An 18784-nucleotide genomic window follows, 5' to 3' on the forward strand; every position below is an offset into this window, starting at 1 on the left:
GCCCGTTAGTGATCAAAACTTACAGCAAACTATACCACCCACCTGCAACGAATAGACCCTGTTGGTGTGTCCCTGAAGTGTATGTAGACAGGTTTCTGTCTCAGGATCCCATACTTTGACCATGAAGTCATATGCGCCGCTCACCACTCTCCTGCCATCATACTGCACACATCGTACTGCTGCAACATGACCCATTAGAACATGTAAACACTGGCCTGAGTCAATGTCCCAGACTCTGAGCGTAGCATCCCGGGACCCACTCACCACTCTGAGAGGGAAAATGACATAGCTGTTAGATGGAGTTTTACAATTATAAATTTGTTTTCTTTACTGGTCAAATATATGTGCACTGCAATGGGCTTGGATGTAATAAAAAATATAATCTTTTTATGGTGTAGAAACACTGTAGCCTTTATTTCAAAACATAAAAACAAGTATGAAAGAAAGTTCACATGCAGTCCAAATGTTTAATCTCAATCTTTGTTGTAATAGTTCAAGAAACAAGCATCGCAAATCATTTTCATTAAAGCAATGCAAAGAGATCATCCCTGATGTTAGATGATAAGGATGCAGTGTAAAAGAATATCTTTAAAAATAAGATATTGAGACTGACTCCTCATAACAAATAACAAAGGTAATATTCAAGTTACTATATGTGTAATTAGGCAAATGTATGGGTATATACTTTACTAATTTTGCAAATGCATATGTGCATATTATACATATTATATACATACTGTATAAATACATACAGTATATTTACAAACACATTTACACAAATAAACTGTCTCATCCAACAATTTATTAATATTATCAAATTATTAATACCAGGATAGCACTATAAAGACCGACCTAGATAGTGCCATGGATGCCATAACCTTACCTTTTTTCATGAAGATGCATACAACGGACAGTAGACGTATGCCCATATAAAGTGTGAATACATTCCCCAGTTTCAGCATTCCATACTTTTAGTGTCCGGTCTGTTGAGCCACTGATTATAATATTGTCCCTCATCTGAGATGACCAGACACCACCAGTATGACCAACTAGTGTTCTTAAACACTGAAAGAAAAAAAAAAAAAACAAGGATTAAAACAACTAGATTAAAAAATCTAACAACATACAACATAGAAGCAAGTAGACACAAGTTCTTAGTCAGGATTAAACAAAGATGTGAAGATGATAACAAAAGACTACTTTCTCACATGGTATTTGTCTGCTTGTATCATTCATACAGCAGAGATGTAAATAACAATTTAACAGAATTAGCATCTAATCTAAATTGATTTCTGTAGGTTAACCTTTGAGCCTACCATCTAATGAACTGTTTCTTTATTCTATGACATTTGTGACCATTCAACCCTGCACAGCAGATTCACTGTTTGATTCAATTTTATTTTAATTATGATGATTTTACAATTTGGACATGATTCTGCCATTGTGTTGGTATGAGAAGCCTGCACTGTCTTGATGTTTTTTCGCTTTAGCAGTCGATGCTTTTCATTACATCTAAAAGGTCAACACCAGTTCTATGCAGCATTACACTTAACTTTGTGATCTAGATTTGTGCTTTTAAAAATAATTACTGTTACAAATATTTTGCAATGCCTATAGCAAATGATTTACACAATTCTACTTAATAAAATTTTATGTCCCAAATAATTTTGAACTATAAAACTATAAACAAAAACATCCAGATCATTTAGTCCTTCAAAAAAGGGCACTTTTTAAAATCTACATGACTAAAAACATAAGGTACTCAAAGCTGATGATTACAAGGTTTGGTATAACTCCTTTATCTGATCTGTTTTTTCTAACATATAGTTAAATAAATAGTTTTACAGCTGCTGATTATTTTATGAAGTTGTACTAGAGGAAAATGATCTTTTTGTGGTGTGAATGAGGGAAATCCATCAAAGTCACATTTGAATGAATTGCAATAAATGCACCTGAAATATGAAGAATAAATGTTCACAAGTAACTGAGTAATCAACTTACTACCTGGAAAGCAGTACTGAAAAAGAAAAAAAAATATCTGTTTACGTAAAACAATGCTTCCTTAAGGGCTTATTCACGCCTGAACATTTTAGTAGCGTTTTAACACTAGACGAGAATGCTCCTAAACCATATATCACTTGTAAAGTTATTAGGCATTATTTTCAATGATGATATTGACATCTAAGCATTTTAGTAGGAAGCAATTCAGAAAATTCCTATCCACATCAGTTTGCAGGTGGTTTCAGCCACATGCTTGTTCCACTGCATCAACTAAAGGCATGGTTCAACAGTGGTATTACAAGAAATCACTGCCATTTCCAGTGGGATGAGCTACGAGTGAAGCTGGGAGCTTCTAAACTAATGTCATGCCTCTTGAACAGTATGCAAACAGAAGCCTTAACTGAACTAATCCAGCCAGCAGCACCCTGACTTGTAGGACCCAGGTCACACTTTTTTTTTTTTTAACATAACCTAACAAGTGCATCAGGTTTGGGTGCTGTATTAGCTCAGGTTGCTGATGATCACAAACATCATATTTTGTATTTAGGCTGTAAATTGTTGCCCAGGTAATGCAATTACACTATTATACAATTAAATCCACTATAAAAGTAATGTCTGGCAAAAAAAATGAGGTTGAAGCACTCCACTATAACTTTTGGGGTTGTAAGTTTACATTGATAACCGATGACATGCTGCTACAATGGCTTTATAGGCCAAAAAAAAAAAAAAAGACTCACTGGATGACTTACAGTATTCAAATTGTAGACTTTTCATTTTTCTGTTCGGCACCATCCTGGTAAATATGTTAACGCAGATGTCCTTTCCCAATTAACAACACTGGTGTTAGAAAGAAACATTGTTAAACAAGTCAGATTTGTTCACTTGTTTAACAATGTGACTTTCTAACACCAGGGTGTGATGTATTGGTCAGTTCATTTACAAAGAAAACACATGTTCACTCAGGCAGAAGTCTGAGAAATGCTGGATCAACTGTGGTCATGCTCAGGTCTCTTAAATATTTTTATTACTTTGAGGAATCAGTGATTGCTTATCTAACACAAGGAACTCTTCCCCAGGCTGGGGTTCCTGTGTCTTACAGAATTGCTAACAGGGCTAATGGCTAGCTCTGAAGACACCTTTTAATTCTTTTAGTTACAGAAAGATAGAAACTGAATCAAACATCTCTTGAAGTTTACTGCTTGCGTTTGAAACACTCCACAATTGTTCCTACGAGTTCAAGAAAAAAGTGTGATGAAAAGGAATATGCTAAGTTTTATTTGTACAACTCTGAATCCTATATAAAACAAATATGTGCTCATGATGCTGAAGATACCTCCCCCCTCCTCTGGACATTCTGGACACACAAAAATCATGTCATAACACAAAAAATGGTTTCAGGAATGATGTCAAATCAAATTCTCCCTGCGAAAACAAACAATTTCAAATGCTGTAAGTCACCTTGGATAACGAGCAAGTAGTTCCTAGCTTGATGCTGTTGGGATGGACTCCAGTCGCCCATGACTGTAAACTGGATTAAAGTAGGTGTTAGAATATTAAGTATATTTTGTGTTGTTATTTTTATTACGCAATACATTCATTTTGTCTATCTCAAAAGACACTCATATATATACTACACATTCCTGTTTTGTCACACACCATTTCCAAGGCAGTTTCACATTCCCATAAAAAGCTGCCAAGATGTGTGGCTCGTCCACAACTCTTAGATTCTAAGAGGTAAATGGATTATTTATATATCTAACTAACTTGAAAAAATCAAAAAGGCAGAGAACTAGTCTAGTTTCTTGAAACAATGTAATTATTTGTGTCACCTTACTAAACAGCAGGTATCCTGAACTACCTGCAATTCCAGTTCTCCTGCAATAACTGATAAGAAAGAAGCCCTCAGTATTTAAATTTAACTCGTTCACAGTATCATTTTTCTTAGCCCTTAAGGCTATTACATTAGCCGCCTGAGTCTTATGCTTACAAAATAAATTTATAAGCTTTTTTATGTTTAATACTTCACAGGAATATGATACAAAGCAGTCTGTGTCAGGGAGGTATTTCCATACAGCTAAAGTGGACTCCATTTTTAAATTACCAATTATTTGTACTCGATTCACTAAAACAAAGGGCCACTCGCCAAACTCAAAAATGAAAGAGGAAAAAAAAAAAACAACTTTCTCCAATATATATATAAATAAATAAAAAAAAATCCAATTCCAGACAAGTAAAAATCAAGCATTTTAGAAAAATAGGTGGCTATTTTGTATTTTTGCTACACACCCTGAACTATAAGCATTTGTGCATCTTTCTAATAATTTTCATTAATCAGCAATACCCTCAGCTATACAATATTTAAGCACTGAAATGATATTCTGTAGATTAAAACATTCTCATTTAATGTGAAAATTGATAGTGGTGACCTTTTTGAATTTGGTTGGACATGCAAATAAGTTTACTGTACTCCGTGCACATGACAATACTACTATTTCTATTAACAATAAGGGATCATATAACATTACTAATTTTAAAAAAAAACCATCTGCAACGCAGCACTTGTATTTTCTAGGATATATTGTCCTCAGATATATTTAAGCGTGAATATTTGCAAGGCACATCTGCCATAGTGTGTCACAACAGCATGTAGGCATTTCCAAAATTTTTTCTTACTAACGTCTAAAGGGTGATTAATGAGCAAAATCTTGTGACCAACACTGCCTGCTTATATACAACAGGAGTTAATGAATTTTTTAAATCACTCCTTAACAATGGTATCTTCTGAAAGTTAACAAAACCACTAATCATTCATATTTTCTTTAGTAATATATGAAGCTATTGATACCGCAAGTGAGCATTTACTGTGAGTTTATTTATTTTTTAAGTATTGCTTTAATAATCAGGACTATATGCTTACATCACACAGACAGAATTCATCTGAAGCACTGGTTGCCATGATACAAGTATGTGTAGTGGTATGAGAATCTGGAAGGAGAAAAACAAGCAGGGGTACCCACAGACAAAACTGCACATCCTACTGTGACAGCACAGTATAAGCAAACTCAGCCTCTTCAGTACAGAGTAAAGATAACTCATGGGAACCTAATCAGGGTTTCAAAAATGCTCAAGGTTTTGAGTGAAAAGTCAAGTAAAATGACACCTTTTATTGGCTAAATAAAAGGTGTCATTTTGCTTGATGTTTCACTACATTCATAATGGCTAACACGGTACAACACCCTAGTACTCAAGATTTTGCCAAAGTGAATCCATGTTTTTTTCCATTTTTTTTTTTTGCATGAACTTAAATTACGACACAGACTCCCCCCACCCCCCAAGTCCAGAAGAATTATAGAATTATAGAATTGATTGCCCAGTCTTGGAGCACAAACTATCACAGTTATGTCGTAGGAGATAAATGGAAAAGATGATGCAATAAACTCAAAAGATGAAACCAATTTTCACTAGGGCCATCCAGGTTGACAAAGTATATCTGCAGTTAATTCTAGAACTTGTAAACATAACATTTTTGCTACTTACGTAATTCCAATAATCACAGCAACTATGCACTGTGTGTGTACATTCAGAACCCATAATTTTAGAAAATACACTATTATATGAATCAGCATGGTGATTAATGCTGTGTTATGTTTGCTGCTCTGTGCTCAACTTGAAATTAGAAATGGTGGCTTGAAAACAAGGAAGCTTTACTGCTTTGCAAACAGATTTTACAAATCAAATCTGGACTTCACTGTCTGTATTACTTCTTCCAAAAATTACCCAAAAGCAGCCAGTTTCAGAGTGATGCTTTTAGGTCCACTTATCACACAATTCTCTTTAATGTAAGAAGTTGGCAAAGTTTGAAATTATATGTCAACATCTATGATGAAGCCTCCTTTATGAAGCACATCTATGCATTGCCTTCTCATACAACACTGTGCACTTGGTGGCTGACCAATGGTAATGAAATAATGGTTGATGGTACAGATTATCCATTTAAAAGTTGAGTTGTATCCATATACTTCACATTACTTTAAGAATGAATGATGTACCTGCATGTGCACAATATAAAAATCTTTGCCTTATTGAGCAAGACAGTAACCCAAGCCTGGGGATGGGGAGTCTTTGTGCACTATTTCAGCTATTTACCAGCTGGTGCATTATTTTATGAATGAAGCAAGCATTAACAATTTTTCATTTGAAAATCTCAAACCTTTGTACATGGTTTCAATATTGCAGGATTTCACATACATTAGCAGACAAGTAGTAGGGCTGTAAACTACACATGGTCATAAAAATGGAGCCTTCCAACAGGGGGGAAAAAAAGGACAATGAAACTAAAACTAAATTGCAGATTTTTAGAGCCTATCAGTGGTATAAATGACTGTAATTTCCAAATGAGACATCTAAAGACTCATCTTTTCGCCTTATTAAAGACAAGGGGGCTTCACTTGCCAACCACACTACACCGCACCACCCACTTATTGTCTCTGCCACTCGCGTATGTAGATTTCACTTTCGCGATCTTTACTATCAGCTTTTTAAGACTTTCGAATTCTAGTACTTTCATAATCTCTAACCTGCTCTGCATGTGTATCACACCAATGTTTTTGAAGCTCTTTATGATGTTCTACTTTGTCTTCTACTCTTTGTCTTTTATTTCTGATCCGCTTGGAGGGCAGGAACTGTATCTGACAATAGCATTCACACGAATGTGAAGTGAGTGGACTGTTGGCGCGCCATTCACTTTGCATCTCCGCCACTCACGTATGTGGATTTCACTTTCACCAAATCTTTTAATTCTCATGGATACGCCTCTTCATTGGGACCAAACAGTACTTTTACTTTTTTTATATAATAGAAAAATGTATATAAGCACACACATATACTGTACATAAATATATACAAAAAAAAGGAGAGCCAGCAGTTCACTAAAAATAATCTTAACTATTTGACTCATTTGTATATGCCGTTTATTTTGTAATTTACACATTTGACAAAAAAATGTTTTAATAAATATTTTTTTTTTAATAAAATGAGGTGCACTTTCATTACTTGTAATTACAACAATAAAAGCTGAGATTGATTAGATTTTTATACACAAAATAAACACCCAAAAGTAACATTTTAACCAGACTTGGTGTTCATATATAATATGGTTCAAAACAGTAGTGCTAGACTTTCTCTGTGCTACAAGACTCTGTCAAAACAATCAACCACCTATTGAACCATTTAATTTAACCTGATCTGTGGTCTGAGAATGTCAGCAATCCCCTCTATGTGTCATTACTGCATGTCAATACAATCTCACATCTCTGAACACCTCCAAGCATGTTAAATATCTTGTTTACTTAAAGCATACAAAATAAAAATTAATGTGGTACTTATAAACTTGGCAGATAGCACATAAAAAAGTAAGCAAACTGAACACAAGTAACATTTTCCTGAAGTACAGCATTAATTCTTTACATTTTCCTTTTTATCAACCTTAACAGTTGGCTGCATTAACATGAAGAAAAAAACCCTAGGAGATTAAATGTTTTATAGCAAAGGACACTTTGCTGATGCCATATCACTGAAAATTTCATTTGACTGAGGAGACAAAAAATGAAATATTGCAATCTACATCTAACAGGAAATTAAATCATTCATAAATTTCAAGCCAAATCTGTAACAAATAATTCTGAATCCAAGTCATAAACTTGTAAATTAAATTTTACAAATGTTACAATGGCTTCTTAAATAGGGGAAACATAGGAAATTAAACAAATAAGCTTCCAGTCTTGGTAAACAAACAGCACAAAGAAGAAAATGTCAACCCAGGGTTAATTCAAATCTGTAGTGGCCAAGCTTACAACAGTCCTGAAGCCGGATTTTAAAATGTGTTTTATGGTGTATTTAGAAACTAAACTGCCTTACTTTTTCCATATTTTGTAAATAAAGTTTTGTAAATGTATTAAAAATCTGAAATATCACATTTATTGAGAGCTTGTGCCATGACTCTCAAAACTGACCATGTGTGCATCCCATTCTCATTGATCATCCTTAGTATATATTTCTGTAACTTTACTAAAGTTTACCTATGATAAATTAATTGAACAGTATTTGGAAAGACATGCATCTCCCTCTATAGGACCTTACACCTGACAATGCTCTTCAAAAGGAAGAGACAAGCCAAGAGATGAAAGGATCAATTCACAGACTTCCAAGACAGAATTGTGTCACGGTACAGAGTTGGGGAAGAAAATTTAATTTCTGTAGAATTGAAGGTCCTGAAGGGGGTTCTACCAATCTTAAATTTAAGAATTTGTGAACCATCAAGCTAATTTTTCTAAGTGGCTGCACAACGAAACAGAGCTTGGGGGTTTGTTGTGAGTAGGGCTGCAGTCAAAAAATTGACCAATAATCTGAAGTGACTGTTACAGACCCCCATTGATTCTCTTCAGAGATGGAAGAAGATATCAGAAATGGCTACCATGTTTGTTCTAATCCACTGTTGGTAGAGTGGGCTAATGGAAGCCACTCCTCTGTAAAAGGCAAGTAACAGTTTACATGGAATTTGCTAAAGGCACCAAAAAGACTTAAGTATGAGAGGGAAAAAGGGCTTCATAGTTTGATGAAATCAAGATTGAACTATGTGGCTTGAAAGGCAAGCATTATACTTAGAAAACAGGGCAATGCTCATCATCTAACCAATATCAGCTATATGATGAAGAGAAGTGGTGGCAACATCATGTTGTTGGGTTGTTCTTCAGCAGTAAGGACTGGGGGCTCATTAGTGAAAGATGCATGGATCAGACTACAGGGATATACAAGACCACCACCTCCTCTGAAATTCGCATGATGTCAGTCTAGGGCAAAGGTCCTTGAGAGGTACAGCCAGAGCCTGGACTTGAACCAGAGTGAACGCCACTGGACAGACTGAAAAGTAGTATTATATCAACACTACCCCCATCCAACTTAACAGAGCTTGAGAGGTTTTGAACAAAAGTAGAACCCCAAATGCAGCAAAGCACCCATGGCAGTGACTACAATAGGCAGTCGTCTAGTAATCTTGCATTTTCACATCAATTGACACTTGCATTAATTCAGTTAGCAGAAGATATTATCCAAAATTACTTGTAAATTAGGGTAATATAATAGAGTAGTCTTTAAAACATTTTGCAGAAATAGGTTACAAAATAGATCAACACAAGTGATGAACAATCTAAACCTTATAAGTAAACAACCAGAAAACCAATCCAAAACTTCAAAACTAAACCCAAATCGAAATTTAGTTAAGCCTTGCCTTATTTGCAAAAAAACTCTGCATCAAAATCCAAAAGTATTTTGCTAGCTTTACGTCTCATTAGTCTTTGGCTGCTAGAGAGCAAATCAAGGTTTCTGAGTCTTGAAAAGCACGGCACTTAAAAGAAATAGATTCTATTACCAGCAGAAATGATGTACTAATTAATAAAATAGCTACAATGAAATCCTTAAGCCATTGGAGCCCTTCAGGATCTGAGTTTGCTACGTATTTTATAAACAACAATTTTTACAGAAACAAATGCACTTGCTACAACAATATAATTAAGCAAATTATAGGCTTTTTGTGTGATTGGTTCACTTAAATTAACACAATCGTATACTTGACTTAAACGTTTTCAGCTTTGCTCACATATAAGCTGGTATGATAAGACATCGAGAATAATATTAGGTCTTGACCAGGGCAACAGCAGACCTTGGTTTCCCAGGTTACTGAAATTATTGCTTTGTTCACACATGCTCTCATCCTGGTAATTTTGTAGTAAATTCCTTGAGCAGTCTATGACATGAAGCATTAAGAACAAAAAACAAAAAAAACAAAAACCAAAACATACAGTATAGTATTTTATAAATATTCATGCAGATTAAGCTCAAGTGATTACAAACTAATTACACTTACCTTTCCTGTTACTGCAGACCAAACTTTAAGGGTATTGTCATCAGAACCACTGACTATTCTGTTACCGCAAAACTGTAGACACGTGATCACATGATCATCATGACCTTTAAGCACCTGTGAAAGGAAAAATTATCTTGTGAAATCTCATTCCAAAAATCCTTCACTTCAGATATATAGTTTTGAAATAATTTAACCCTGACTTGTCAAGCAATGGACTTTAATATGAGTTATGGTTTTCATAAAAAAAAAAAATAATCCCACAAATGAAGAAACAAAAAGTAGTTTATTACCAGAAAATAAGGCATTGGAAAATAAGCACAATTTATAAATAAATAATAATTTTATGCAGCTGCTTTAAATTTCTCATAAATACAAAATAAAATCCAATACTTATTACAATGATATTTTAAACACAAATATAAATAAGTAATCCAGTATACATTCTGAATAGTAAAAAAAAAAAAAATCTCCATAGTAAGTGCAGAACATTGTAAATCAGATTTCCTACACAGATAAGAAGTAGAACAGCCAATTTTATTAATGAATTTTCCAAATTCAATGAACACAAAATGAAAACAGTACCTTTGTGTGATAAAACATTATATAAGATAAATGTAACTGAAATCTAGTAAGAAATGCTGGGATGTAGTTTTGTAAATGGTACTTGACAATAGCTAAAGAACCATAAAATTTACCTTTGGTGATTTCAGTTCTCCTCGTCGCCAGTTTGTGTCTATTCTATGTTGTCTAATGTAAGCACTTTTCCAGGGACTGTGTGTGAAGCCAGGCTTGATCACTTTTCTCCTTTTAATATAAAGGGGTTCATCTATACCTACAGGAAAAAATAGTAAAATGAGGAAATTTAGAAGGGCAGACTTTATATTACGGTTTTAAATATATGTAAAACAGAATGCATCAAAAGTTACCCTGCTTGATGTTCCCTTTACCAGTCAGGCAGCTGTCATGGAGGGCTACTATGATGGACAGTATAGAAAGACAAGCATCCTGACCGAGTCTTATTGTGCTCCCGTAACTGGCTGGGAGGCCATAATAAGGGATACACTTGCATACTGACCAGGATGATTGCTGATCACTGCCTTAATTGGGAGGCAGGGATAACAGATGGACAGAGAGACTGGCTCCTGAGACAGGTGTTAACCCAATGTGCTAGACAACAGTGTTCTATTGGTATAACTTTGGTTTGGACACCCACTGGCTTGCATGGGAGTTGTAGTTCTGAAAGACTGCAATTTTCATATGCAATTAGTTGAAGCCATACACTCTCAATTCAACCAGCTACAGTAAATCCCTGACCACTGTGCAAATGATTTTCATTAATTTGTTTTTGGAGTCTTGGAAAACCTTTGGGGTGTTGGGAGGTTCATTGAGTATTCCCTTGGGCTAAAGCAATTTTCTGGTCCATCACATAATCAAGGATGTTTTTTGTTTTTTTTAAATAAGTAAATCTACGTAAAATGAATGTATTCAAAGTTGTATAACTGACACTATATAATGTTCCGTAGGCTTTCCAAAGTCACAGGAACTCAAGTGTGAATAATGGTACCACCAAGCTCATTAGAGGCTGACTGTGCAAAATACAAATCATTCCATAGCATCAATGCACAGGTAATTCATTTTAAATGACACTGAAATGTATGACCAGTCATATTGTGCAATCAACCATACTGATGAGGGTAAACGTCTCAGCAGGAGTGACATTTAAGGTTGCCAAAACCCATCAGTGGTGGAATCTGCAGCTCTCTTTTTTGTTGCTAAATGTGCAATAAATAATTGTATATAAATGTACAGTATATTCTAGTAATTCTAAAATATGTTCTTGTATACAATTGGTACTTGCAACCAAATGTGCTTAACAGTGCTACTGAATATATCATTGTTTTAAGTGTGTGTGATGTTCACAAACTAGTATGATTATAAGCAAACTTGGCAAATGAAAGGCAATGGCTTTAATCTGAATAATGCCATTAACATTTAATTATGCAATGCAAAAAGAACTGTAATGTTCTTAGGCATCAGTTTGATATATATTTCCCAAAGCTTTCTTAATAGCAGAAGCATTTCCTTTTTTATCTTATAATAGTGAAACATTCAACTAAGTCTCAGCTTCATAAGTGTGCTTTGTGGCATACCCCTCTTTATACTATACACAAGTTAACACTGGAATTAAAAAGCCAATTTTTGCTGTGCACTGTAAAAATCCACTCAAGAAAACAGTTGTACAAATATCACACACATTCCTCAAAGTAAAGACACTTGTGAAGTCAAACTAATAATCAAGGAAAAAAAAATACTTCAATTAAAATTAACATTTTTGAAAACCACTTCACTTCTGGGCCTTACCTTCTTCTCTGCATTTCTCTCTCCATAGCAGGTTGTCTTCTGCGAGGATTCGCCAGTAGCGGCAGGTTTGCGCTGCTTGCAGCAGGTCCTTGGGCTCAAGGAATGAAAGGACATACAATGCAAGCAAAAAACCAAAAAAAAAAACACAAGTCAAAAATGCAGTACTAAGAAAGCTAATGTAAAGATTAGGTTTCAGTTTAGAGCACACCCAAGATGTGTATATACACATATACAGTAAACTGGACTTTCTACTCGTAACATCAAGATCCCCTTTTATTTTTCATGTAGTGGTTTCAAGTGTGCAATAAAACTATACTTTAACTCCTTCCCCGAGATCACCCCCCCCCCAATTTTTCCATCTAAACTGTTTCATACTTTACTTTTTTCATCTACAGTATACTATTACTGAGTGTGGCACACATTAATTTGGACTGACCTACTGAGAGACTGTGGTACAAACTAAACGAAACTACATATTTTCATATAATTAGGACAAACATAATAAATTATTCCATCTAGATGATGCAACAAGACTAAGGGAAGAATGCAAAAAGTGAGTGTATTCCTTAGCCTTATAACTAAAATACAGAAAAAGGCCAGTGGAAAAAATCAATTACTGAATACATTGCCTCATGAATGGCAACTACACTAAACTACCACTTACAAAAATATAAATGTACATTTACATCTGGGTAATGTTAATAATCTCACTCACAATAATTAAAACTAACGGGTAAATTAAGTGGAAAAGATCTTTTACAGAAAATTATCATGGTGCTAGTAAATATTTTTTTACTGAAAATACTGCAAGGGGATCAGTCATTGACAGTGTAAACAGCATTGGCATATGGCTTAAAAAAAGGGCACAAAACAAATTCAGTGAGAGTATAAATAACAATTTTAAGAGCACTGGGACAGTTTCTTTTGGGATTTCTGAAATAATAAATAATTTATAAATCTCAAAGTAATTTTTCACCATGTGAAACTAAAAATCAATAGTACTGCCAGATATACCACTGTCAACAAACACCAAATGAGAAACCAGGACCCCCACAACCCCCAAGAAAACATAAAACAAAAGCTCAATTGTAAATCAACGGGTACTAGTAAAATTACAATGCCATACTGTAATAGAGTACCACAGGTCATAAAATTTAATACATTATTAAAAAAAACAAAAAACAAAAAAAAAAACAAGATTGCAGACACGAGTTAGTTTCCTGATGCGCTCAGATTGTCAATAAAAAACTTCAAACATTTTCATGTTGTTTGCAGTCTATTATTCATGTTACATTTAATTATATATTACAAAATACATAGCAGAAGAAAGTTAAGGCAACAGATGAAACTGGTATACCACACTGCACAGATTTCACATTCAAGTTTTAACTCATTCCCAATGTGGTCTAGGACTGCTCTGCTTTGCACAAACAGATACCAAATTCATAGTACTTTAGCAGCTACAGTATCAACCCTGTGTTATGTACAATGATGTACAGTTGCTATATTTGAAGTACCAAATTCAGAACACAAAGGCTGTGTAAACACTTACACTATTGGTGCAAATATTTGGAACTAGGTATGGGATAAAATAATTGATTAGTTGGTATCTGACTCATATTCTTCACTTTTTAAACTGTAAACACAAAATATAAAAAAAAAAATGCACAGCTGTAAAGTCATTTGAGATGCACATCTCGGCAGTTGCCATTCGTCAAAGCCCTTTCCACTGCAAAATGTTGAAGGGGAATTATGGTGATTCATCTAAGTTAATATCACCTCGGGAACAGAAGACAGAAGGTGTAACTTTATTTGATTTATTTTTCTTGCCTTTTAGGATTGGGGAAAAAAAAACAACACAGTGAAGCTGGCCTATGTGTACATTGAGCATTAAAACATAAGGTAATCTCACTGGCCAACTGCATCTTGAATCTCTTTATTTTGAGTCGGTATTTAATGCTTGTGATTAGAGAGGACAATAGGCAGACAGACTGACTGGTAATTGAGATCATCATTCAAGAGGTCTCTATCTATACCTTTGTCATCCAGAAAACAGACACACATACACAATGTACCATCTACTAGGTCAATGCCATGTTTTTATTTCAAGAGTCTATCTGCCTTGTTTATGAGCAAAGTCTAAAGGTATGTAGCATTTCCCAACTTTAAAAACCCACTCCTTGAACTCAAGAGAATATAACCAACTGGAAACAACAAACGATGCAACAATCAGTCTTCAATCCCTTGGCTGACCCTCATTATCACATAAATAAAAATCACAAGCTCGAGGATAGACAAAATGCATTCTTAAAACATGCCCTACACCTGCTGTAAACTGATCTGAATTATGGACAAAAAGTCAAACACAAGATTAAAAAAAATATTTTGGATAATAGTGTTTTGGCTAAATAAATAAAATGCAAACCAACCTAATAGTACAATAGTAATAGTACAATCAGGCATTACAAATAAAATGTGTGACATAATAGGTAGCAGGCCAAAGTCTGAGTTAAATAAAGTATGAGCCATAAATTAGAGGGACAATTTTACAAACAAGGCAACTTTCATACTTTGGTATCTAATACAAAAAGGCAAAGGCACACACAAACCCAGTACATTTTTATTAAATGTACTGTATATATTTACAAACATGCCAATACAAAGCACTTCAATTTTCTGCAATATTTACAACTGAAAACTTGTAGTTTACTGCAGATGGCAGAACTGACTGAAGCACCAAACACCTGAAAATGTGACAAAAATAGCTCTAGACCATAGCACAATGCTACTTTTATATCGACTTTAATTACTAATTAGCAAGTAAACTGTCAAGCTGCTACAAGCAGAAATCAGGAACAGAAATCTTACAAGCTTGCAAAAGAGGAGAGATGGCCCTGTACATCATCAATGGTGTTACAAATGCATTGTTGCTAAGGCAATCCTTACCTCTTTAGGTAGAAGAGAAATGAAGTCTCGTTGGAACTGTGGCTCGATCACTTGCATCATGTGCTTCACCTGTGTCGGCTCACAACTGTCGATAAGCTCATCTAGAGCAAGCAGCTTCTCTGGTCCACTCCAGCTCTGAAAGATAAAGGAGGAGGAAATATGTCCTTGAAACTGTGAGGATGGCTTGTCTTTTAAGCAGTAAAATGTCATTCAATCTGAAAAAGCAAGGAAATCCCAGTACAAATGTAGCAAACTATGAAATCCTTTAGCAAAATTTTAGACTTTTGATATGCATGTCTATTAACAAAGAAGTAGTCAATTTATACCCAGTTGTAATATGCATGAAAAGCATCACAAAAGTATACTAAAATGATATCTTAAATATGAACAGTATGGGGAAAAACAATGGGTATTAGACAATTGGTGTAACAATTTGTTGTGTACAAAAAGAAACACACTAAGTAACTTTTTTACTTGTGTGAAAACACTGTGCCTAGAGTATACTGAAGAAAAAAAAAATCACAAGAGTTGTAGGTGCAACAAAAAACTGGTAGAGGCAGCAGGGTTAAAATCAGTTTAGCAAAAGGATGTAGCTTACTCTATTCAAGGTAATTTATTTTACTTATGACATAAACCGGACAAAAGATAAACACTGCTGAACAGTCACCCATCTAATTACTGAACAATCTTACTAACAAAATGTGGGGGTAAAGTTCATACTTTCAAAATGTTACTAAAAAACATCCAGAACATTCTAAAATGATTTATAGCACAAATTAAAAAAATGCTTCAATAAATATGTCCAATAAGGCCATGGATAAAGTTTTGCATACACATTGTGTAATGTAACAGGCTGTACATGTGGTGAAGTGCACATGGTCAGCATATACACTAAAGAAAGTTTATTCTTATTGCCTTGCTATGACAAAGGTTCTCATTCATACTTGACTATGTCTTTTCAGCAGGATACATTGCAAGACTTTTAGTTATTACAAATTAGGAACAAGCTGATACAACAACAAAGTCAGAAGTGTCCAAACCTGTAACTCAATGGCTGCACACTACGATTTCACTTGTATAGTAAGGCAAAAAACAAAAAAAAAATAGCACTTGCACCAAGCCTAGTAGAGTGAAAATGTTCTGTGCATGTGTTGTAACAGGTACAGGATGTATAGGACATTAAAAAGTTGTTTAAGAATCATCAAAGATTTACAGAAAGCAATGTGCTTTATTTAACTACGAGAGATTTTTATAATAAAGATAGAAGCAAGATAAAAATGCCATGAGTCTTAACTTGAACCTTTAAAAAAAAAAAAAAAAGTCACTTTTGCCTCTGACAGTTTTGTTATGTATTTAGGACTATCTACACCTACAATTACAACTGGTGTACATAAATGAAATATCAAAGCAATTCCCCTTACAGTCTTTTAACTTTTAAGTTAATCTGAGCTCCAGACTGTTTTAACTGCACTTTCAAACCTGGAGGCTTCAAGACAGAAATGTTTCATTAGATCTATTTGAAGTGGCTTCAAAACCTTCCAATGGGACACTTTCAACAAAAACTGTAAGTAGGCAGGGAAGGTGCCCCAAGGATTTGATGTTTCATTGTTATTTGTGCCAACTTCCTAATAAACACATTTCCATTCAGGATCACTTAGCCATCATCTGTTTTAATAATAAAAGATAACAATTATTGTAATATATAATGGTGTGATTATATGATATATAGTATACATTTTACTATCTATGGTATTTGGCTATTGTTAAATCTGTGGATTTGCAATGCTTGCACACTTGAAAGCCAGCAAAGGCATTTCCACCTTCACCAAATCATCAAGTGGGTTTTATTAGATTTTTAGAGTAAAATACGACAAGACTTTTAGACCCTCTTTTGGCATTATCTTAATTGTTTTTTTTAACGGTATACATCAAATTAACTATTTTTATAGCATACACAAAACTGTTAAGCAGACATGTTTAAAGCTATACATTTATTAACCTAGGTGACATAGTAGTAATTACTGCTGCTTCACAGATTCAGGGTCCACAGACCAAATCTTACTCTTGTTAGCTTATGTGTGAAGTCTGTAAATGGGTCTTAACATGGTTCAGTGTTCCATTCAGTGCTGCTTTTTGTGTTGCATCTAACAGTGCTGTATCAGGCTCTACTACTTTATGACTTACAATTAAACAACACAAGATGGAAAGTGTTATTAGTTACCTTAATCTTATCTTTGTTATGCAAAGCTGAAACTCAATTATGTATACTTTTCTTTTTAAATAATATTTGTCAATAAGGATATATCCATGTTTTTAGTAAATGTGTTGCACAAAATGAAATGTACATAACAATCATGTAATAAACCGACATGTTGATTCATACCTTTAAAGTTATATATTTATTAGCATGTCTGCTGATAAAGGAATCTGAATTAATCCAGTTTTACAGTACTTTTTGTATTTCAAAAATCAAGTGCTGTCCACATTTACAAATATAGTTTAAATAATTCCTAAAACTGCTCAAGTCAGGGTCAAAGGTGCTTAAAACTTCAGATATTTAATGTTTTTTTATGGAATTAAATGTCATATCCAGGGAATACCCCAAGGTAAAAAAAAGTATATATACCAAGGAGGGTTGCAGAAATATCGATGTATAGACACTGTACATTCTTAAGTGAAATCTGCTCCCTTTTTTGAAACAGATCTGATGCATAACCTTGCTTTTCAATTACTACATCGATGAAATTATTAAATTAACAAAGATAATACACAGAAAGTGAAGAAACATCGTTACCAATATGGGATCTTAAAGACAATGATGTACTTCACCAGCACTTGCATGACTGATATTAACTACTCCCAAATACAAATGTCAGACTACTGATGGATGGGATGTGCAGGGTGCAGATGCATCTGCCAGCAAAGCAAAACATGCTAATTCTGGGAGGCAAAATCCAATGGCATATTTTAAGACTAGTAAGTTTACAAATTCTATAGCAGGCTGTGCGTCACTTTTTCTTCTTAAGCAGTATTTGGGGAAAATGAGTTTATGAATATTTAAAGGATATAAATTGATGTGTGAAAAAATGATAACAGAGAAATATCTCCAGATATAGGATTAATGGTATAGTTATGGGTAACTTTAGTATTAAGAAAAAAATTCAGACGTGAGCGTCAGTAGGCTTCGTACCCCAGGAACCAAGTTACTCGAACTATTCTATAAAATTTCAGTATTTATTTACTTCTCTGATCCTGATCTTTCTGAAAATAGGTCATTATGATAACCATCAACAATAACAATTCATAACAGAATTACGGTATCTAAGGGTTCCTCTAGAGTACCTCTTTCTCTTGCATGATTTGGCTCAAAAACTAATCTGCATGTTGTCATCTCATAACAGGCTTAGGTTTCAAGTTTGGTATTTTTCTCTCCAGCCATTTTAGCTCTAGACCATACTCAAGGAAACAGACAGACAGACACACCCATCATTGAGGTATCAATGTTTTTGGTTTCAGGGGACCCTAAAACGTCAAAAACTATTGAAAACTGGAGAC

The 18784-nt window shown here is 34.4% G+C and overlaps 1 protein-coding gene across 3 annotated transcripts in view; it reads right to left on the minus strand.

The window, feature by feature from the left end:
- fbxw7 (F-box and WD repeat domain containing 7) overlaps nucleotides 1–18784 on the minus strand; it is a 361272-nt gene that overhangs the window by 5567 nt on the left and 336921 nt on the right. For all 3 annotated transcript variants that reach the window (XM_039750255.1, XM_039750256.1, XM_039750258.1), the window contains 6 exons: nucleotides 15230–15364; nucleotides 12284–12407; nucleotides 10618–10754; nucleotides 9923–10036; nucleotides 884–1065; nucleotides 43–268 (listed from right to left, as the gene is read on the minus strand). In XM_039750255.1, coding sequence (XP_039606189.1) covers nucleotides 43–268; nucleotides 884–1065; nucleotides 9923–10036; nucleotides 10618–10754; nucleotides 12284–12407; nucleotides 15230–15364 — 918 coding nt within the window. The remainder of the gene's footprint in view (nucleotides 1–42; nucleotides 269–883; nucleotides 1066–9922; nucleotides 10037–10617; nucleotides 10755–12283; nucleotides 12408–15229; nucleotides 15365–18784) is intronic.

Source organism: Polypterus senegalus, chromosome 4, assembly GCF_016835505.1.
Source record: "Polypterus senegalus isolate Bchr_013 chromosome 4, ASM1683550v1, whole genome shotgun sequence".
NCBI lineage: Eukaryota > Metazoa > Chordata > Cladistia > Polypteriformes > Polypteridae > Polypterus > Polypterus senegalus.